Source organism: Candoia aspera, chromosome 13, assembly GCF_035149785.1.
Source record: "Candoia aspera isolate rCanAsp1 chromosome 13, rCanAsp1.hap2, whole genome shotgun sequence".
Taxonomy (NCBI): Eukaryota; Metazoa; Chordata; class Lepidosauria; order Squamata; family Boidae; genus Candoia; species Candoia aspera.
The window spans coordinates 8,061,163-8,083,330 of record NC_086165.1 but is presented as its reverse complement, the minus strand read 5'-3'; the positions used below and the strand labels follow the sequence as shown (position 1 = coordinate 8,083,330).

The following is a 22,168-nucleotide window of genomic DNA, read 5'->3' as shown; positions in this document are numbered from 1 at the left end:
AACATTAAGGACAGAAGAAAGATGGAACAGAAGTAGAGTGGAAGCGTCCTGGGGCTGGAAGTAAGCTGAAGTTAAGCTACAGCCAACAGTATTCAGCACCACCAGCTCACAGAAATGGCAAATAAAACCCACTGATTTTAATCTGAATTACTTTTTTTTTAGGTCAAGATTCAGTTAGGGTTGGAGCAAAGAGGGTTCCAGGCCAGGGTCGATGCATGCATTCCATAAAAGCTAAAAGCAGGAAGCAAAGAGGATAAATACACCAGGTTGTCCATCCCCCCAATCTTTTGGGATGGGGTCTCAAGTAATCAGGAGATGTCCGGTCATCAAATCAGATCCCACCCAAAGGGCCTTGCACTCACTCCTATTACGACGCTTTCATCTGACAGTTGATACTTCTACCACGTATTTCCCCCAAGATAATCAAGGCAGTGTAACTCGTCCTCTGCACCACTTCGGGTTTTTTTTTCACACAACCACCTTATGAGGTAGGCTAGGCTGAGAGATAGTGACTGAGGCCACGGGCACCCAGTGTGCTTCACGGCTGAGTGGGGGGGGTTGAACCCCACCCAAGGGGCCTCTTACCCACTGCCCAGCACTGTCTCTCTCTGTCACCTGAGACCTAGAAGAGCAGGGGGAAGAAGTAGGGTCCCTTCTCCTCTTCCTGCTTCTATTATGGAATGTGCAAACAAACCCTCAGATACCCTGATTTAAAGAAAAAAAAAACACCAACCACCTACACCAGTGTCTATTTTAATTCCAAGTCGACTTTAGGAAGGAACGAAATTTCATGCAAACACGACATGTACGGCGTGATTTAAAAGGCTAAAGTCCCCTTAACCGGTTATTAGTTCCCCCAAAGTCTGGCTTTAGAATGATTCATCTCTATTTAAGGAAAAAAGGTAGTTTTGGAAACAGAATTAAAAACATCTTCTTACTAGAGCACGCATAAACTCCCCCCCACCCCGTTCCACCCCCGTATGATAAAAGTATATTTTTCTACCTAGGAGCAGCTTTTATCTGGGCAGCTATGTGGTAAATACTAACAAGGCGGCTTGTTCAGTCCCTTTAAGTCCCCTGTGAACTGGTGTTCCATGGGGGGTGTGATCCTATGATGCCTATGTGGACACGTGTTTGGAAACAGCCCTGCCGTTTAAGCCCAAATCTGTGGAGAAAAACATCAGACAATGATTAGCTTCTTCAAAGAGACTTCCTTCTTGTGCCATTAACTTGTTCTATGACCACAGGAACTTCACATTCATCTGCTTGGCTTATCCCTATCTCCACTCAGAGACGGCTTTATCTGATTGATTTCACAGCCCATACCCGTTGGTTAGAGAGGTTGTACTACAAAATGGCAGTGAGGTAACCACAGGATCTGATGACTTTGTTCAAAATGATGCCCAAGCATCACAACACAAGCGCTGTCCCCTTGTGTGCACGCACCATGCAATGGCATGACACTCGTGTTACCACATTCACCCTTGCACGTAGTGAGGTCCCCCACTCAGGCCTTGCTTGTGAATTGGTCCTTCCGGCCTGCCTCTTTTCCCCAAGCCTGCAGCACAGAACGAGATGGAAATGATGCTCTGCTGGGGGATTGTGGGAAAATTAGAGTGGGGAGCCAGCCATAGGCTTCCACATCTGAACTTTAGCCTTCAGTATTGAAGCTTCCAACAGAAAGCAGCTGGGAAATGTAGTTTGGCAAGATCTGGAGGTTTCCGACTCCTAAATTAAAGCATGATTTAAGCCGGTCTTTCTAACCTGAAGCACTTTTAAAAGGGTGACTCTAAGTTTCCATCCTCCAACAGCTGGAGAGGATGGGAGCTAGGATTTCACACAACCAGTGGGAAAGCTGACCCAGATGATCATCTGCACAATTATTTGATTGAAATCAGGGCAGCATATCTGGGGCTCAAGGGATTAATCTAAACCCCTTTATGCAGGAAGATGCAACATTTCTCAGCCTGAGTGGCACGCTGGGGACCAAAGTCTAAAAACTGGAACGGGCAGGGTATAGCTAAGTAGCAAGTGGTGTCCGAACAAACAATGATTCTGAGTTTAACTCAGAATGATGATTTGGTGCTCTGGATCTTGCAGGGCAGGCTGAGATTAAACATATATCCTAGGTCACTAATTGCTCGAATCCACTGATGTAAACCTACTGATTTCTGTACAAATCATCTCAAATGCACACCAAGAAGGGAGAGGAAGACTTAAAAGAAAAAAAAAACAGAAGAGGATCAAGGCCTTACCCTTAGAGTGTGATCCCACGATCCAGAACAAAACGCAGTCCCGTCAGGCGAGACCCTCAAAGTGCTAACACGGTTCTCGTGCCCAAACAAAATAGCAACCCGAGACCCTTTCAGAACATCCCAAACGTTTATGGTGTAGTCGTTGTAGCCCGCAAATAATAAACGCCCTGTGGAGAAAATTACGCTTGTCAGGAATCACAGCGCCACACTGACGACACCGTCTAGCAATTAGAGCTCCCAAATGGATTCACGAGTAGCAGGAAGCCGTTGAAAATCTTCAGCCAGCCACCATAATGCAGAACAAGGCGCAATTCGCGTGGGAGGTAGGCCTTAAGAGCAGGGGTTGCATTCGGCTTGCAAGCCAAGATTTCGAAGTGGATGAATTGCGGATGGACCCCATTAGTGGTGGCAGCTGGATTTAGGTATATCCAACTTCCTTTTGAGAGGAAATATCAAAGGAGCTTCAGGAAAGGGTAGGAACCCATCCACAGTTGAGTGCTGATGAGAAGGTGGGAGATGAGAGGCAGTTTTAGTCAACCTACACAGGCATTGCCTGTGAATTGGTGCTTCCGGCATGCCTCTTTTCCCCAGGTCTGCGGCAGGTCTGGGGGATTGTGGGAAAATTAAAATGGAGAGCCATCCCTCCTAGTGCTGTTTTAAAATGTTCTTCATCCATGGTACGTCTGAGAAGCCTCCCAAACCTACCATGTTATTTTCATTTTTAATGGGACCAAATGGGAGATAATAGGACAATCAGGACAATAAACTAAAAGGAAGGTGATTTTGGTTGGACATCAGGAAGAACTTCCCAGTGGGAAGAGCTGTTCAGCAATGGAACAATTGTTTTGCAGGACATGGTGGAGTCTCTTCACAGGAGATGTTTAATAAGAGGCTGGATTACCTCTGTAGAGGATGCTGTAGTAGTGGATTCTTGCACTGGGCAGGAGTTGAATTATATGATCTCCAAGATCCCTCCCAATTTTTCCATCTTATGACTCTGTGATTTTACTCCAGCGACATAAACCTCTCCCCACTCACCTATTGGAGTGAGTTCACTGGATTAAAGGAAACAGTGTGCCCCACTTATTAAGCAGTTAAATTCAAATCAAGTAAATGCTGCACCTCTGGGGAGTCAACTTCATATATATTTTTTGCTAAATGGGAGAGCTGAAGCAAACCTTGATTTGGAGGACCAACTCAGGAGCAACTGTTTTAAGTCTCAACGTCTGGAAGGGTTTACTTCACAGCCAGCCAAGCTAAGCTGGAACGAGACCACGCTTGCTCTTCTTCTTGTTTAGTTCCCATGAGAAAAGAAAATACATCAGGAGTCGTATCTCACCGCTAAGAGAAAAATCCACACTGGACGCCCCAAAGATGATGCTTTCTTTGGAATAGATGGCTACCTCTCTGTCTGCTCGGAGGTCATATAAACGGCACTCAAAAGGAAGGGAAGGAAAAAGGCAAATTCATATCTAGAGTATTTTTTAAATAATATGATCAGGCACAAGATTTCAGCTATGCGAGTAAATCCACGTAAACCCCAACACATTATCCTACACACCAATAAGCCCCTTTGATGTTCCCCAGATGGGTTGGATTTCAACTCCCATGAATTGCATGACCTTCTTTGGTCATTCAAGAGCCACCTTCCCCAACCTGTCTCTCTTTAAGCTGTTTGGATATCAACCTCCAGAATCCTCATGTGTGGTCTTGCTGCCCAAGGAATTCTGGGAACTGAAGGCCATACATCTGGAAGTTGCTTGAGCTGAAGGAAGCTGCCCTAGGAAACCGATGTCTTGTCTTGGCTGGTGAAAATCTCTGATTTGGTACCTCAACTAACTGCTTGCCTTGTCAAAGAAACCCACCTTGGCCTTTTTGGTGGATCAGCTACATTATGAAGCAGCTTCCCAAGAGAACGCACCATTTAAGAAAGCACAAGGATGCATTTATTTCAACAATACTTTTTCCCTCTTGAAATCCCTCAGTCACATGTGCTGTAGATTTCTTTGCTGCCTTTGGAGATTATTATTTTAGCTTATTTTTGTTGTGATAGCATTTTTACACCACCTTGGAATAATCTTTTGGCATGGAAAGATGGGGTGGGATGTCCAAAATAAACAAATAAACCAATAAATAACATTTAAAATTTGCTTCCAACAACATTCCATCCTTCTTCTACCTCATTTGCCATTGTAACCTTTTCCTCCCACACACATTCCAAAGCTGTGGTTTGGCTCCTACAGATTATACTCAACCCATTTGTTTAGGATATTTCTTTAGCATATTGATTTGTCGCCCTTTCTCCAGGATCCTAGGGCAAAATATGTGTGGATTATTCCATTTTAACTCTGCTAGGGCAGTTAGTCTGAAAAGATCTGAGCCAAAATCTCTGGAGAAATTTCAGTGCTAAGCAGGAATCTTAACTTGAGGTCTTCCTGGTTCAGATTCAACAAGGACACAGAGTTAGAGGAATCCAACATCCCTCTAAGTAAGCTGGCCAAGAAAATAACCACATGCTTTGTATCTTGAACTACACTCCCAGAAGTTTTAGCCAATGTAAGTAGGGGATGCTGAAAGTTGTAAGAGCAACATCTGGAAGGTCAAAGGCTGTCCATCCCTATGTTTGGGTATGATAGTTCCATGAGGTGGTAATGGGAAACATTTTAGAACAGTGTTCATTGACCTAGGAACTTGGTGTGAGACAGGGACGTGAGATCTCAAGTCCTTCAAAGGATGCTGGAATTCTCACTCTCATCGTTCCCAACTACTGGCTAGCTTGGTTGATGTTGATAGGAGTTGGAGTCCAACACCAGTGACAGGCCTACTGGTTCTTCTCTTATGGCGATGGTGGACAATACACAACTAATAAGCACATGTGGCTTGGCAGCAACCCATCTGTGCCCTCCAAACTCCTGAGTTTTTAGAAGCAGATGTTCCATGAGGCTGACTGTGGATTCCAGATGACCACACATCCAGGATAGACCATCAGTCATTTCTCTGCACACCACTGAACCATCTCTTCTCATCACACATTGAATACACAGCAAATGGTACACACGGTTGCTAAGAGTTGACAGCAGCCTCATGGCACTCAATCAGCCACTCATGAGGGGCATCCAACAAGCCACTGGGCCCATAGTTAGGTCCAGTCTTCATTCACAGGAAAGGAATGTGTTTCTCAATATTAAAGAACGCTACGTACTGTGGCATCATCTGAGCCAGAGGCAAAGGCATCTCCACTTGGGTAGTACCTACATAAAGGGTAAGAAAAAGATGTCAGCACCATTTTGAAGGGACATTTGGGAATCCTTGCAAAACACAACTGAGCCCATGTCCTTGGACTTTCTCCTGATCACGCCAGCCCGTCACCAAGCAATGGCCCTCATCACATGGTCCATGTATTGACTCACATCCAGATTTTCCCAGACAAGCCAAGATAATTTGGATCCGTCCTTCAGGTACATCCCTGTTTCGCATTGGGTCCAGAGGGTGGCAGACTGGCTGAGAGATGGCATGAGAAGCCCACCCCATCGCCTTCTCCCTCTTCTGCCTCCTCCCACAAAGGCTTTTTTGTCAATAGGCCCCAAGGCACCATTTCCGAATAGGATTCTGACCTGACACCATTAATATCTGATTCGTGGGTTTCGAAGGATTGAATGCACTGCCCAGTCCGCATGTCCCAGATCATTGCTTTTTTATCACACCCCTAAACAAACAAAACAAACAAAAATGCATATAATAATAAAGTCTAGTTACATCCTCAAGGAGGAAAGAACAAGCACAAGGGATCCCAGAACGGACAATACCCTAAAAGATGCTATTTATTGGAAATATCTGTGTGTGTTTTTCTGCTACGTGCTTGTTTGTTTGCTTTTGAATTGGCCGTTAGTTTATAAAAGTTGCTAGAAATTTTGTATCCGTAAGCTGCCTGGAGTGCCAGATCAACGAAGAAAGGAGAGCTTCAAAGTTTATTTGGGAAAGTGGCTGAGATATTCATAGAAAAGGAATCACTGTCTACCAAAAACGGAGGGAGTTCAATAAATCGTAGTGATTTCCTCAGCTCAGTTCATCTCTATTTATTTGACCCAATTTATTACATTTGCCCAAAGGGGCAATATTTGTACACATGAACAAGCATGGAAAAGGAGCGCAGAGAAGACGAAGAGAAATGGCAGCGAAACTCTGCAGTGTAGAAAACTCCCGTTCAGGGTCTCTGTCACTCTGTCCTTTTCCTGTTCCTAAATTCTCCATCTCCTCCCCAAGTCAGCTGCACTTCGTGCAAAGGTCGGCCCTCACAGCTCATCCAAGGAGTATCCTAAAAAATACTCCTGCAAATTTAGATGGCGTGTCCCCAACTTGGTTGTATGTGTGGAGTGTAGTCCTACCGTAGAGAGAGAAACAGGGGAAGAAAGAGAAAGAGAAAGAGAAAGAGAAAGAGAAAGAGAAAGAGAAAGAGAAAGAGAGAGAGAGAGAATAAAAGAGACATAAATTAAATGTAGAAGGCATAAAAGATAAAAAAATGAAGAATCTACAAAGGAGATGTTGGGGCATTAGAGGGCTATAGGGAAGCATAAAAAGTTAGCATGTGGAGGACTGTTACCGATTAGCTTACAAAGCACCCTAATATGACAGACTAGATGCAGGCTGAGCCTAGTTTATAATATTTTGCCAATTCTCAGAGCTCTTCAAACCATGCTTGCTGAAAGGGAGGGAGCTGACTCCTTCCATCGGGAGCTACGAAAGCAAGAGGAAGACCTCAGCATAAACCCACCCCAACAGAAGCCACCCCAGGTTCAAAAGCAAAGGCCCTCTTTTTTAAAACAATCAACACATTTTTTTAAATGCACCTCCTGCTTGCCCACGTGCAACGCAGCTCGACCCACCGATGTCGGAAGAAGGGCGAGTGACGCAGCTCTGTGGCCGTTGCATTGCACAAGCGAGGCAAGTGACGGCCCTGCACCCTTTGCAGAATCGCATCATTTTGGCTTCTAACAGCCACCTGGGGCTTTCCTGTAGCTTCAGCCCCATCTGAGATGCTCCATGTCACCTTTGGTCCTGCTGAGTCTGTTGGAACCCCGTTCCAACCTCTTTCCCTTCAGAAATGTTTTGCTGAGCCAGCACCCGCCCTCCGTTTCTTCTTCTGCCATAGACCCCTTTATCCCCACCCTGCATAAAGACAAGCCCGCTTTACCCCCGACACAAAGGTGTTCCCTGTTTCTGATGGAGCAAGATCCAGGCACAAGACGTCTGCCCCGTGGCCATGAAAACTCTGCAGGAGCTGCCCGCTCTCAACGTCCCAGAGGGCACAGGTGCCGTCGCCACTTGCAGTCAAGATCTTTGGGGGGGAAGCAGAAAAGCAAAGATGTCATTCTAGAAATGGCAGGGCGGTCATTCAAACAATTGGCATCGAATCATGGGTTCCCTTGGCTTCTTCCCTACTGATTCACCAAATCCACATTCACCCATTCCCTTGATTCATATTAAAGGACCCTATCTCCCCCTCCTCCATTAATTGATTTAGTAAACCTAAGGCACTAGTGTTCAGTTTGGGGGGCTGAGGGAATTCAGTGGCATCACATTTTAAGGCAAACTGTGGAGTCCTTGGTGCTCTCTGAGCTCGGTTGTTGGCTTGCAGACGTTTCATTACCAGACTAGGTAACATCATCAGTGCTAATGAGTGTGGGATTTGCTCCCTGTTCATATACAGTAACTAAACTCTACACTCACTTGCACTGATGATGTTACCTAGTCGAGTAATGAAATGCCTGCAAGCCAACAACCAAGCTCAGAGAGCACCAAGGACTCCACAGTTCAACCCTGAGCTACAGATATTCTCTTCTATTGGAAGGCAAACTTTCTTAATCCACACTCCTCAAATCTCTGCCTGAACTAAAAATAAGTTATATTCTACTTGGCCTTTCTGAATGTTAGAATACAGTTCTGATATCCAAACACAGACACAGCATGTACATTAGAGAAATGGACACATAAAAATACAAATTTATGAAAATAATGTATGCATTATATCACGGGAAATAGCAAACTTTCAAGGTGGGGGTGGTATAAAAATTCTGTAAATAACTAAACAAATATGCAAGACTGGGCATTATTTCTAATGAGCTGAAGAGGGGCATCCTCTTCCCTTCTAATGTTTTGCTCTCTAGAGTACACCTGAGTACAGAAAACCATGATTTATTCATTGTTTTTAAACAGAGAATTCTCCCCCTTTTCATCCAGGGAGGGGGAAAAAAACAGCTGGGACCACAGATTTTCTAAACGCCTACTTTGTTTTCCGTTTTCTTGGCCATGCACCATCAGCAGCTCAAAACATACTGGGCTTCTAGTCTGAATCATTCATAGCCCTCTACTGGTGGCAATTTTCAACATTTTGCTAGGAAAAGGCCCACGTCAAGTGAATTGAAGACCTAGAAGTATCAGGGCAGTGTTTTGCTCTTTTGTTCCCCCATCTGTGCAGTCAATGCTGTGATCAAGTCAAACACAAATATGTAAGAGCGAGAAGTTTGCAGAACTTTGTGGCTTCAGATCCCATAATGGAGCAAAGGGATGCATGCTGACAACTGATGAAGCAACAGTGGGATACGACTCTTGTTCGGAACAGGAGCAGCAACCCATAGCAAGTTCCATTCATTATATAGGACTTTCTCCCTGAAAAATCAACTAATTTTAAAAAGAAAGCCCATTTTTTTGCTAAATAGAAGGCAAACTTCTAGAAAAAATGGAGGCCTTTTCATCCAGAACTCTCTTTTCAGTAGTTTTTCATTCCTTGTAGGCACTTCATGTAACATTTCCAAATGCAAGATCGCTTTTGGAATCTTCACAGCATCTTCACAGCTTCCTGATTCTGCATCACATTTGCTTTAATTATTCCACCATCCTCCTCTCTCTCAAGGCTACGTTTCATATACGAAAAGCACCACAGGTAGATGAGTGACCTTGGTTTCCATGGCAATAGACTTGCACCGTCATCTTGGGCTTATTCCTGGAAACTGCAGAATGGGAAATTGCAATTTCCTCTGAAGCCTCTCACATCCCAGAATAGATTCCACTCAAGCTGATATTCCAGTAGCACAAATAACTGAGAGAGATCTAAAGCTGTGCTCAATTTTACACCAAGGGCCAAAAAAAAAAAAAAAAATACTTTGGAAATTTCTTTCAGAGAAAAAGAGAACATAAGTGAACATGCTCATGGGTGGAGCGTCACTGAATTTAGCAACAAGGTGGCCAAGGAGTTTGCGTGAACATCCTCATACAATCATTTCTTCCTTGGTCTGTAGCGTCCCTGGATTCATTCAGGTCCAAGGGAAGACAAATACGAGCATCTTCCCACTGGGGTTCTCCAGCAGTAGAGTGACCCCCACCACAGAAGGAGTATTCTGCCCTTGAGAAATTGCTGAAGAAACCATCCACCCAATTTCCCTGCCCACAAATTGAGTGGAGAACTTTAAAAGGTTGTTTGTGTCCAGCTTTGTAAATTGCCACCTGCTTTTCCATATATATATATGTATATTTTAATTAGTTGGACCTCAGTTCTGTGAGATGAGAAAGGGGTGACTCTGTGGTTTTCCTCCATGAAGCATAAAGAATATTTATCCATCCCTATCCCACAAAAAAACAGATGAGTGTCTTTACAGGGGTGAAGAAAACCATGCTCACTCTTAACTACACATCTTTTCCAATGCAAAGAGCAACAACAAAATGCAGGTTGGATGTACTTGCCTGCATATCAGAATTAGTGAAGCTGCAAGCTGACAAGTAGTTAGTATGCATGGCGACTGATTTCTTCTTAGCGGCCATATTCTCGTTTTTTTCAAAGGTCAAGGGGTATACAGAACATTTGTTATCCAGTCCGCTAGATTAAGAACAGGATGAGAAAAAGACAAGGGAAGTCCTTTCTGAAAACATCACCAGAGCATTCTACCCATGGCCTCTTTGGGTAAGTGGGCCATGGTAGGAAGTGCCCTATTCCCCACCACCACCACGAAGGGGTCTTTTTCAAAATATAGTTCAGTATTCGGAATAATCAGATGGACCACTCAGTCAGGTAATAAAACCGGCCCATTTAATCTGCTGGTCTATCTGACCCATGCTAGTTATATTGGCCATGCAACCTTGAATCCCTCAAGATCCTGGCTTATCAATTTACTTCTGGACTAAATTGGAAGTCTGGGATTGGAACTTTGAATCCCTGAACAACCTGGGATATAAGATATGGAGAGCCATCTCCTCAATGATCTCATTTCCTCCTTGAGTCTACTAGAGATGCACGTCTTCAGAAGATGCATCGTGGGAGACCCTTCTAGAGACCTCCTGCTCTTTCTGTAAATTTTGTTTAATTAGCTGGTAATCATTGCATTATTTTTGCTGAAAGCTCCGTTGAGGGCCAATTGCTGGAAAGGTGGCCTATAAATAACTAAATATAAAGGAAAACAGGTATTCCCCGTGACAGCCCTGGCATACCATATCTCCAGATGCAGGCCTGGCCCACTCACTTCCAACATTTCCTTAAAAGTCTGCCTGAATAACATCGTGAATATAATTTTATTCAGGCAGGCTTTTGAAGCTTAATGGTGATTGGTCTCCCACTGTTTCTTCTTCTACATGCTTTTCTATTTGGGCCAGGTTATTCTACTAAAGGAGGGGTTTTAGGACATTTCATTATATAGGTTACTATGTTTTCATATAGTGCCCAGAGTCTGGCAATAGGGACAATATAAACATATTGTTAATACACATTCATACATACATGCACACAAACCACTTCTCCTTCAACCAACAATTAAAACCTGGCCAATATTCAAATTTTCCATTTTGGTACTATGCAGTTTAACAGAACAAGATGTATCCCTTTTCACGATCAAAACATTGATTTCCAAATGCCTTTTGTTAAAGAGCTTTCTGCTTACCCACAAGCAATGGCACATCCGGAAGGAGCATAGGCACATGCCATTACCCATGTGCAGGGCATCGTCACCGCGTGCTCCTGAAATACAAAACATTCCTTGCATCTCCCAAGCCAACATTCAACTCTGCCTTGACACCAGCCAGTCTAGAGGCTGCCCAACTAATTCATCTCTTAGTTTCTTGTGCTAGAGTGGAAAAGAAGCATACTTGTGGTCAAGTCATGTTTGAAACTCCAAGACCATTCACCATCTCAGTACCAAAGGTTGTGGGTTCATCCCATCTGTCTCAGAGATTAACAGGATAACTGGGGCAAATTTCCTAGTATTGGTGTACCTGTGACATAGACCACTGGGGGTTGCTGGTTAAGGTGTTGGATTAGGACCAGGAAGATCTAGGGTTAAGTCCACCATCAGCCATTACAGTTTCTAAGACTTTGAACTATTGACTCTTCTTACCCTAATCTTCCACACAGGTTGCAAATTACAGAACTTAATTCCTTGCAGGAAAGGTGGGATATCCATCTAAATAACAATTGTTGTTGTTGTTATTACTATCACTACTACTATTATCCCCACCATTTTTTTCCTTTACTAAGTATCACTTGTAAGGGACGCAGTGGCGCTGCGGGTTAAACCGCTGAGCTGCTGAGCTTGCCGATCGGAAGGTCGGCGGTTCAAATCCGCGTGACGGGGTGAGCTCCCGTTGCTAGTCCCAGCTCCTGCCAACCTAGCAGTCTGAAAACATGCAAATGTGAGTCGATTAATAGGTACCGCTTTGGCGGGCAGGTAACGGCGTTCCGTGTAGTCATGCTGGCCACATGACCATGGAGGAAATGTCTATGGACAAACGCCGGCTCTTCGGCTTTGAAACAGAGATGAGCACTGCCCCCTAGAGTCGGACACGACTGGACGTAATGTCAAGGGAAACCTTTACCTTTACCTTTAAGTATCACTTAATATAGTTCGATAATATCAACCTTGACATCTGGATTATTTATATTAATGTTATTCTAATACTTTTTTCCTTTGATGAGTTTAATGAACCCCAAAAGAAAAATGTACTCAAAATATTTAAAGGGTAAAATGACTCAGACATGATTCCTTATCTCAGGGGTCCACAGCAGCAACACTGTAGGATACGCACAGGTACCTGCAGATTAGAGTTCCTCCAGAAACAGAGTTTTCCTTTACCCATCAGGGTGGATAAAGGGGAAGAAGAGCCACATGTTTGCCATGATAAAACATGTGTTGCGATGCCAGAGCAATCTTTGCCCTGACACACTTGCCCTTACCCAACAGAGGCCAAACATGTATCTTGTGGTTTGTCCCCCTATGGACACCTATGGAGAAGTAGATGTGCAAGGGAGAGGTCTGAAATACTATGAGATTATTGACAAGATCTGGCAGCTGTTGAGCTGATGTTTCTAGACTTCACATTGTAAAACTGACATTGTTCCACCCCCTGCATCACTCTCTTCTCAATTTTTCTCTTTGAGCTTGGCTCAGAGGGCCCATAAATCTATCCTACCCAATTCAGTGCAGTATCTCCTATCTGAAACTAAGGTGGGAATCTAAAACAAGGAACAAGAAGAATCCTCACCTTAGTTTCTTCTTTCAATAAACATAAAACTGATCTGGGTAGGATGCCCTTTCCAAGGCTAGCCCAGTTCAGATCCAGGACAGAGAGCAAAGGAGACTCCCTGCATTTCCACTGGGCTGAGGATGTGCCCAGGAAGTGCCCCAGAACCAGAAATGGAAGTTCTAAGCAGAACTTAGGGATGACCTTGTTCTTGCAACCTTTCTTGACCCTCCCTTAGGACTCTGATCTGGATAACTCATTCGGCTATTAGAGAAAAGACCAAGAACAAAACACAGCCAATGCCAAAAACACCAACAAAAAATTTGGTGGATATTATCAAGGCCAATCAGAATTTGGGGCCTCCATCCTTAAGCAGTAATGCAGTGGAAAACAGAACAGGATGCACTTTCTCTCCTGTCTCCCCCACAAAACTGATCCATCAGACTTTATCGAGCCTTGGGGGAAAAGAGGTTCGAAAGCAACTCACCTTATTGGTGGTGAAGGCATCCCAAACTATCACCTTCCCATCCTACAGAAGACAAAGAAGAATAAGACACTCTGAAATCTATGAGTTTATTTTGAAGCTACATTGCAACTGAGTCCTGTTACTGAGTTCTACTTATGCCTTGTGCCTATAATTATGAGGGCTTATGAGGCAGGGGAGACATGACTTAATTAAACTGGTGGTACATAAACTTGCAAAAGGCACATCAGGTCTAGATTGAAAGTAAACCCTTTTGGGATTTCACCATGAAGTCAGCCTAGAGATTCTGCCTTGGTCAGTAAAACCTGGTCTACATCTCCCACATGGCTCTCCAGTAGTTCCTAAAACCCCTTCCCTTGTGAAGGAAAAAAGTAGACATTCACAGGAGCAGGAAAGTAGCAACATCTGAACTGCCCAAGGACACATAGAGGTTAATTAGAATGTAAACCATCTGCATGGATAATGCTTGCTCTGCAATGGAGAGTCCTTTCTCACCAGAAGAAGCCAGGTATGAAGGAATGTAGATCCAACTTGGGAATGGGGAAAACATGAGCCAACTGTTATGGGGAGACTTTAAGAAAAGATTATTCAGTCCTAAGAAAGAGGAAAGCATGAGAAAAATGACCCTGCTTTGGTTGTTTGATATAAGATGGGGCAGGGAGAGACACTGACCCTCCCATGGTTGTTTCTTGACCTTGCCTACTTCGAAAAGCTGACCCCAGGAAAATTTGATCTTAGTGGTGCCAAGGAAGGTGGCATTGTTATCCCATGCTGTCACAATGACTCACGAGTGACCCCAGATGTACATCAAGAAGGCCATGGTGGGCAACCACCAGTGGTTTTTTCTGCAGCTTCCCCTGGTGCTCTCAAACACCATGAACCTTGGCTTTTTGTTCCTACCCAGCTGTGAGGCCAACATCAGGATCCAGTTCATGCCCTTCAGTGTTCCAAAAAAAAGCAAACAATGCTTATCTAGATGTACTTCCCAGCTGGCCAAGCATTTCTCCATCCAAAGGGAGAACATCAAGGACACTTTCACCTCCTTCATGATCATGGCTGCCAGGAAGGCAGGCTGATTTGATGCAGCAATCCTTGTTGAGCTGCTGGCCCTAGACAAGGCAATGCGTGGGTCAAGACCCCCAGGTTCTCCTTTGTTTTGGACTTTGCACTTAAGACAAGGGCTCTTGCTTCAGCAACAACCTTGGAGAGCATGGTAAAACCTAACCCAGGTCTTATATTTACTCTGAACAATAGAGGTAATAATGATCTGTCTGTAAGCATACAAATGTCCTTCTCAGAAAAAGTGGGCATTTGGTTTCTTATTGTGGTGGAACCCCAGTTCTTTGACAGAGGGATGGGTGGGGCAGAAGATACAAAAGGCTGAGAAGCATTGGTCTAGAAAGGTGCTGAAAAAACAACATAAACAAACAAATGTTGTCCCATTACCTGGGAAGAGCTGACAACTCTTCTTTTGTCTTTGCACCAGTCCATACAGAGGACTTTATTACCATGGCCTTTCAATGTCCTTCGTGTCTTCATCACAAACTGTCCCAAAGCCTCCACACGCTCAGCCACCTGATGCACTATGAGAAATTCACCACAGCATTGGCACAAGAGCCACCATTTTAGCAGGCACAGGCAGGACCCCATGCCAGCTGCAAAGCTAAGAAGGGGATGACCAGAAGACCTGGAGGAGAAATGTGAACCCAGGGAAATGAAGCGGGCTTGTTTGCATCCCGGAGCAAGGACCAGCAAGATGGATCGCCTCACCAGTTCAAAGCCCTGGTCTTTGATTTCAACATTTAGAATTGCACCTCATCTGTTGAAAGGTAATTGGGTAAAGTGAAAAACACTTTCCCCCCACCTGGTTGTCTCTAGATAGGTTTGGACTTTAGTGTTCTTAATCTCTAGCCAGAATGGCCTTTGACTGGGAATTAAGGAAATCCAACCAGGATGGAGAAACTCACTGATCATCGACTCAACATCTATTGGACACTACACCAGAGATCAAGAACAACCTTATTTCTAAGCAGTTGTGGAATTCTGCAAGGGTTGTTTTCTCCCAAACTCCAACCTCTAGAACAGGATTTCTCAACCTTGGCAACTTTAAGATGTGTGGACCTCAACACACAGAATTCTGAAGAGTTGAAGTTGCCAAGGTTGAGAAACCCTGTTATAGAAAGAGAAGGACTATTCATTTTATTTACTCACGTGTACAACTAAAAGAGGCTCAAGTTGACCCACATGGTTCTTCTCTCTCCTTTCCATTTTATAACCCCAACAAACCTGTGAAGTAGGGTGGACAGAGGAAAGGTAGTAGTAGTTCCAAGGTCACCCACTGAGCGGATAATGATGTGGACATTTTTCGTTCTTTCATTCCAACTTTCTCTTTTTTGGGGTGCATGTTAATTTAAAACTAAACATTTGGGAGATGCCTGAAATTATCCGTGAGGTCCCCAATGTATTTCTCATGAAGCGTGTGGACCTGCTAGCTTGTAAAAACAGAAGCCACAGTCCACCAGACCTGCTGTGGTGAAGAATACTGCAAATTTGGGAGGGAAGGGGCTATGGGATTTCTGGGCTAGTGATTTTACGCCCACTGCATTTCAGAAAGTAGGTTTATATTTACTTATTACAGACATTTAGGCAATATTTTTTATTAGGACCAACAAAACGCCACAAACACCATGTGCTATTTTTCATATTCTACAGATCTCATCAGGCTGGGCAATCAATCTTGTTGGAGTTCTGGATAAGGCTGGTCCTTTAAAAGGTATTTTGGATCATTTATTCTCATCGACCAACACAGCCATATTATTAATATTTTACGACCAGTAAAATGCCATCTTTTAGGAGCGATCCTCTCTTCTAGGAAGAACATAAGCTTCCTTAAAAGGCATCAACCCTCATCCTAAAAAAAGGGGTCCAATTAAAACCACATCCAATCTCCTTAATGCTGCAGTCGAAGAAGCAATGGCCATTCATACACAGTCAGTTTAAAAAGCAAATTGAAAAATTTCATTCTTCCTTCCAAAATGCTGCCAACGCGAGGGCCAGTAAAAAAGCTGAATTAGGATTTGTTTTCGCAGTCAGGCACATTTTGCTTGGAGCGTGTCCCTGACAAGATCCAGGACAGATGGAGCACTTATGGGCCGAAAAGGCCACAAATTCCCACAACCTGTCTCTGTCTTTGCTAGCAGGGTTATCTTTTTGGCAGGCCTCCTAAACCCAGTACTGACAAGCGGTGCCTTATGGCTTATTTGGCTACCATTCAAACAACCCATTTCTGCCTCTTTAATCCTCATGTTGATGGATTCGCTGTTCAAAAAGCAACCACTTGCATCGCGTGGCAGAAAGAGGAACCCTCTGTTGTTTGGAATAAAAGAAGCAGGTCTCCTTGCAGGCAGGAGAAGCTATTTCCCATCAGCTGGAGGACCAAATACTGGTGAACAAGTCAGGAATTTTTAAAGCATTTGCTCCCTTTCCCCAACTCCCATCTTACTTTCAGGTCCACCAGGCTTTGGAGGACTCGGTGGGTTTTGACCCAATTATTCACAACCAAAGGTCTCTCAAAGTTTCACCAAACTAAGAGCTCCTTGGAAAATAAAAAATATCAGTGAAATTCACTGGTTATTTCCCTGGGAAAGAGAAATGTGCATGAGAAAGGGGAAAGGAACAAACTTCTTCTTAAGCCTTGTTTGGCGTTAATACCCTTAAATCGACATGAGTGCCCAGGATTGTTAAGCAGCCAAAAGAAGTCAAGCTTTTAAAAGGGAAAAATAAAATGCATTGGCCCAGAAAACCAAGTAACTCAGCTTTAGACTAAGACTCCCCGACGGCCAAGGACTTTACTTGTAAAATCCATACAGCGTCTAACAGTGCAATGCTGTTTTTCAACCTTGGCCACTTTAAGATGTGTGGACTTCAACTCCCAGAATTCCCTGTGCTGGCTGGGGAATTCTGGGAGTTGAAGTCCACACATCTTAAAGTGGCCAAGGTTGAGAAACACTGGTATACATCAATCTTTTGCAGGTCTATGCCCTCCAGATATGTTGGTCTCCAACTCTCAGCCAGTGCTGGCTAGGGATTGTGAGAGTGGGAACTGGACACATCTGGAGCAGATGGGTCAAGGAAGATGGGTAGGAAAGTGTACTCCGCTCACCTAGCCCATCTCACTGGATTGTTGTGGTGATAAAATGAAAGGATGTCCATGTAGTCCTTAGAGCAGTGTTTCTCAACTGTGGTAACTTGAAGACGTGTGGACTTCAACTCCCAGAATTCCCCAGCCAGCATGCTGGCTGAGGAATTCTGGGAGTTGAAGTCCAAACGTCTTCAAGTTATCAAGGTTGAGAAACACTGCCTTAGTGAAAGCAGTGAGCCACAATTCTGTGTATTTTAACCATCCAGAGTCACTGGGAGTTGGGCAGCATATACATTTAATAAATTATAATCATAATTATTATTAAAATAGGTTATGATTCCCCTCCCCCCCACTTATGCAAGCATCATGATGGCAACTGCTAACTCCAGCCAAATTTAAAGTTTTTTTTAACTTCCTTTCTGGGTAGCAGGTCCTCCCATCTTCTGATAGCAGAAACCAGCAAGACTCAAACTCTAAAAGCCGGGGGGGCGGGGGGCGCCTGGATGGTTGGCAGTAAGGTGCCCTCCTCCACAGGACCAAGCAGAGGAGGACTTGCCTTGCAGCCCAGACTTGCCCAAGGGGCTCCCCACCAACTACTCTCAGCTACCGCCTGCAGGCTGGCTGGGTCCTGGGGGGTGAGGGTCTAATGCATCCAGAGGGCGCCAGGTTGGAAGCGGGGGCAGCTTGAGTTTTGCGAGGGCACCGGGCACCCATTTAGCTGGCTGGGAGGAGACGGGCAGGACGCAGGTGGGGGGAAAGGCAGGTGGGGCGGTCCTGCTCTCCTTGCCCCCAGCTGCTCAAGGGACGCGGGTCCGGCGGCCACCCCGCGATGCCCCCTTGGCCGGGCGCTGCCCTTCGCTGGCCCGGCCCCCTCCGGCGTCTCCGCCCCTCGCCCCCCGTTGTTTACGCTCGCCAGCCCCGCGGAGAGCCCGCGCCCGTTCCGTGAAAGCGCCCGCCCGCCCGCAGCCGCCGGGAGGGGAGGAGCGCGGCGGGCTTCCGCGGCCGGACGCCCCCGCCGGAGCTCTCCCAGAGGGGCGCCGTCCCGGCTCCCCGCGGGCGTGCAGGAGCCTCGCAGCGGCGGCAGCGGCGGCGGCGCCCACCCGCTCCCTGCCTCCCTCCGGCTGTGCCCGGGGCGCAGCCGGCCCGACCCGGCCCGGCCCGGCCCAGACCCCGGCCCCGGCCCCGGCCCCGACTCACGTTCCACGTCGTGCAGCTTGGCCCGCTCCTCCTCCAGCTTGCCCTTGAGGCTCTCCGCCTCGTTCTTCAGCACGGCCAGGCTCTCCTTCTCCTGCAGCCCCTCGGTTGCCATCTTGGCGAGAAGGGGAGAGATGGAGCGAGCGTGCGAGCCAGCGCTGGGCAGGGGAGGGGAGGGGAGGGGAGGGGAGGAGCTTCCGCCCCCGCCGCGCTGAGCGGCACGCCGGGGCAGCCCTGTCGGGAGCTCGCGGCCCGGCGGCATCCCGGCGGCTGGTGTGGCGGGGGAGAGGAGCGCAGCGCAGCCTTCTCCGACCGGCGTCCTCCGGATGCGCCCGAGGACTACGACTCCCGCCCCCGCTCCGCTAGCGGGGCTAAGGGGAGGTTGGGAAGACGTGGCCCCTCCACCTGGAAGGCGCAGCTTTCCGGCCTTTCCCCTGCCAAGATTTCCCTCCAGCCCGGCTAATTCGGGGAAGTAGAACCTCGCCGTATCTGCGGGGGCGCCCGGTTGGGGAAGGCTGCGCCCCGAAGTTCCACCAGGTTAGGGGATGGGAGTGGACTGGCCGGCCCCAGCCTTCCCCAACGGGATGCCCCTGGGCTGCTGGCCGTGCGGACGGGGAATCCCGGGAAATGCTGTTCAAGAGAAAGCAAGGGGGTCTTGGGGAAGGAGGGACAGGTTTTTATAAGAAGTCCAAGGGAGGGAGGAATTCTGAAGGTTGGGAGCCAACTTGCTTTCCGCATCACCTTTTTTTCAGTTCCCAGAAGATTCATAGCAGAGAGAAAGAAGGGCCCTCTAAAGCAGTGTTTCTCAACCTTGGCCACATTTAAGATGTGTGGACTTCAACTTCCAGAATTCTCCAGCCAGCCATGCTGGCTGGGGGATTCTGGGAATTGCAGTCCACACATCTTAAAGTGGCCAAGGTTGAGAAACACAGCTCTAAAGCAATTCTCCAGATGTGAAGGACAGGACTACATCATGCCTCACTGGTTAGCCAGGGGTGATGCCAATCGCAGCCCAATTATTGGAGGGGATGAGAGCTAAAGAATCAATGCATCTGTAGTTTGGTTCCCATGATCATGCTGAGTGAGCAGTGATGGGAATTGTGGTCCAACACAACTGAATAGGAAGGGTTGGGGAAGGTGGTCCAGATCAGGGGGAGTCAGATTCAGGTCTACTCAGCAATGAGCTTCATTGGTTGGGTTGTCAAAATACATCTGATGTTTTCCGGTTGACCCCAGTGCACTGAATCTCAAACTAGCCAGTCTGGGTTCACAAAACAAAAAAATTAACCAGGGTTAATGCTACCCAAGTGTAGCACATTGTAAGAATTACAGCCTTTGGATTGTAACAGACCTGGTGACCCAGGACTTAAATGTTTCTCATCCAAGTGCTGGAAGGATTTTATTTTTGAAATGAGGATTTTAAAAATTCGTTGGGAGAAAAAAAATGGCTTGGGTTGAAATCCAAGTTGGTATCTACAAAGGCTCACAGGTCATCTGTGATTGGGTATGGAGCTTTTCAGCTCAGCTGTCTCAGGGCCTTTGAACCATATTGTGGAATTTATGGAGCTATTTACAGTATGACCACCCTTGTATCTATGCCTATCAATTCAGGATTATGCTTCTTGCATTGGGAAAGCACATTCTGTTCATTGATGCCATAACAACGCCATGTTCACCCAACTACCTCAGAACTTATAGTAGTTCCCTCCTGGATTGACTTCACTCCATTTTTGTCTCCTGGTGCACCCAAAACAGAAGGGCACCACGCTAGATCAGCTGATTCCCCAGAAAAAGCCTTCAAATATTTGCAGGCCATACCAGTTTCACGCACAGCGAGCAGCAGCTGCGTTTCTCCGATTTGCGGTATACTTGCTGGAGAACTCTTTCTTTGGAGCAATTGTCACACGGGCCAAAAATATTAACTGCAAAGGTCTGGTCACACATCTTTGCAGGGAGCTGTAAGAAAGAATAGTGCAAAACGGGTGGAAGTGCAAAACTGTTTTCTTCATGTCTTAAAAAAAAGATAAGCAACAGGAAGTGTTTGATTAGAGAAAAGACAGTAACTATTAGTGGCTGGAAACCCCTTATGGACCTTTTGCCAAAAAAAGAAAAAAAATGAACTTGTGATTTACAGGTTTGATGATTAGAAAGGATAGTCTATGGAAAGAAGGAAATTAGGTTGTAATCGTAGACACAGGGTAAAACATAAATTACTTGTAAATGCTGTTAAGATCGGAAGCCGCTTCTTTATAACTTTTCTTTTTTTCTCAATTTATTTCTTTGTACTTTCACTTACATTTCTTTCCTTTCCTTACCTTTTTCTTTCAAAATTTGTATTCTTTTTGTTCTTTTCAAACTTTAATAAAAGAATTTTTTTAATAAAAGAAAACTTCTTTATATAAAATAAAAAATATTTATATAAAATAAATTTCTTTATATAAAATAAATTTTTGTTTGCATAAAATAAATTTCCTTATATAAAATAAATAAAATTTCTTTATACAAATAAAAGAAAATTTCTTTGATAAAAATGACACACACACACAATGGGAAGCAGGGCAAACTGTTCACACACAAAACTTGATTCCTTGGATCCTAGCCATCTGCAGATGCCAAAAAACGCTGAAGAACATAATTGATCTATAGAATCTATAGCAGGGCAAATGAAACTGAACCAACTATTTTATTTTATATGTATCAAATTTATATAGTCACCCATCATGTGAATGTGACTCTGGGCAGTGTACAGTAAAACAGAACAATTAAAAATAAAACTTTAAAAACCATTAAACAATTAAAACATAACTAAAAACATTTGCTAAGTACAAATACATTTGCCTGTGAGCACAACAACATTTATGAAAACATTGGTTTTATTTGTAGGTAATACAGGACCTCAGTTCATTTGTTGTTAGTGAAACCATTTAAAAATTCTTGCACATAACGTTTTTATTATAAGCCACTTTGTGAAGGCTTGCTTGAACAAGTAGGGTAACAAACCAAAATGGAAACAAGATTTTATTGAAAAACACTTTAGTATTATGCTATAATGTATTTGTAATGAAAAATAGTAAGGGCATTTCTTACCTTTTTTCACTCAGAGCAAATACCTTGAAGCGTCAGGAAGGCAACAACCTAATCAGTGGGCTATTGAAAAGGCAGGAGGAAGAACTTAAGGCTGAGTTAATCTACTTAGAGGGAATTACCAACCACCCTGTAATGAATGGAAGTACCTTATGCTATTGGTTTAGGTTCCAGAGACACGTTTAAAACAGTTCAAGAAAATTCTAAGAAATGAATCATCAAATGTGGCTGGAACTGCTCCTTTCTTTGGCCTTCAGGTTTCAAATGCTGAACCTGTGCAATGCCCAACAACTCTCATCGTTGGCCATGTGGGAGGTTCTCCGTTCCTCGTCCAGCCAACGTGAGTGAACGTGATGTCTAACTTGGAAAGAGGCTGTTCCCGTGCAGTTAGCTGGTGACATGGTGAACACACCTTTTCCCCTGAAATCCTCCTCCAGATAAACCTCCAAGCTTTAAAGAAAACTTCTGAGAAAACGAGAGGGAAGTTGGGACCTCTGGCATTAAGGTATG

General features: G+C 45.0%; 1 protein-coding gene across 1 annotated transcript; it reads right to left on the bottom strand.

The window, feature by feature from the left end:
• Nucleotides 1-1,074: 1,074 nt before the first annotated feature.
• Nucleotides 1,075-20,635, bottom strand: GNB5 (G protein subunit beta 5). Its single transcript, XM_063314536.1, has 12 exons — nt 20,393-20,635; nt 18,578-18,689; nt 14,686-14,822; nt 13,243-13,284; nt 11,180-11,256; nt 9,993-10,125; nt 7,447-7,590; nt 5,870-5,961; nt 5,458-5,506; nt 3,595-3,691; nt 2,256-2,422; nt 1,075-1,165 (listed from the first exon to the last, which is right to left on the bottom strand). The coding sequence occupies exons 1-12, from the start codon at nt 20,516-20,518 to the stop codon at nt 1,154-1,156; spliced, it is 1,188 nt and encodes a 395-aa protein (XP_063170606.1). The 5' UTR covers nt 20,519-20,635; the 3' UTR covers nt 1,075-1,153.
• Nucleotides 20,636-22,168: the final 1,533 nt, after the last annotated feature.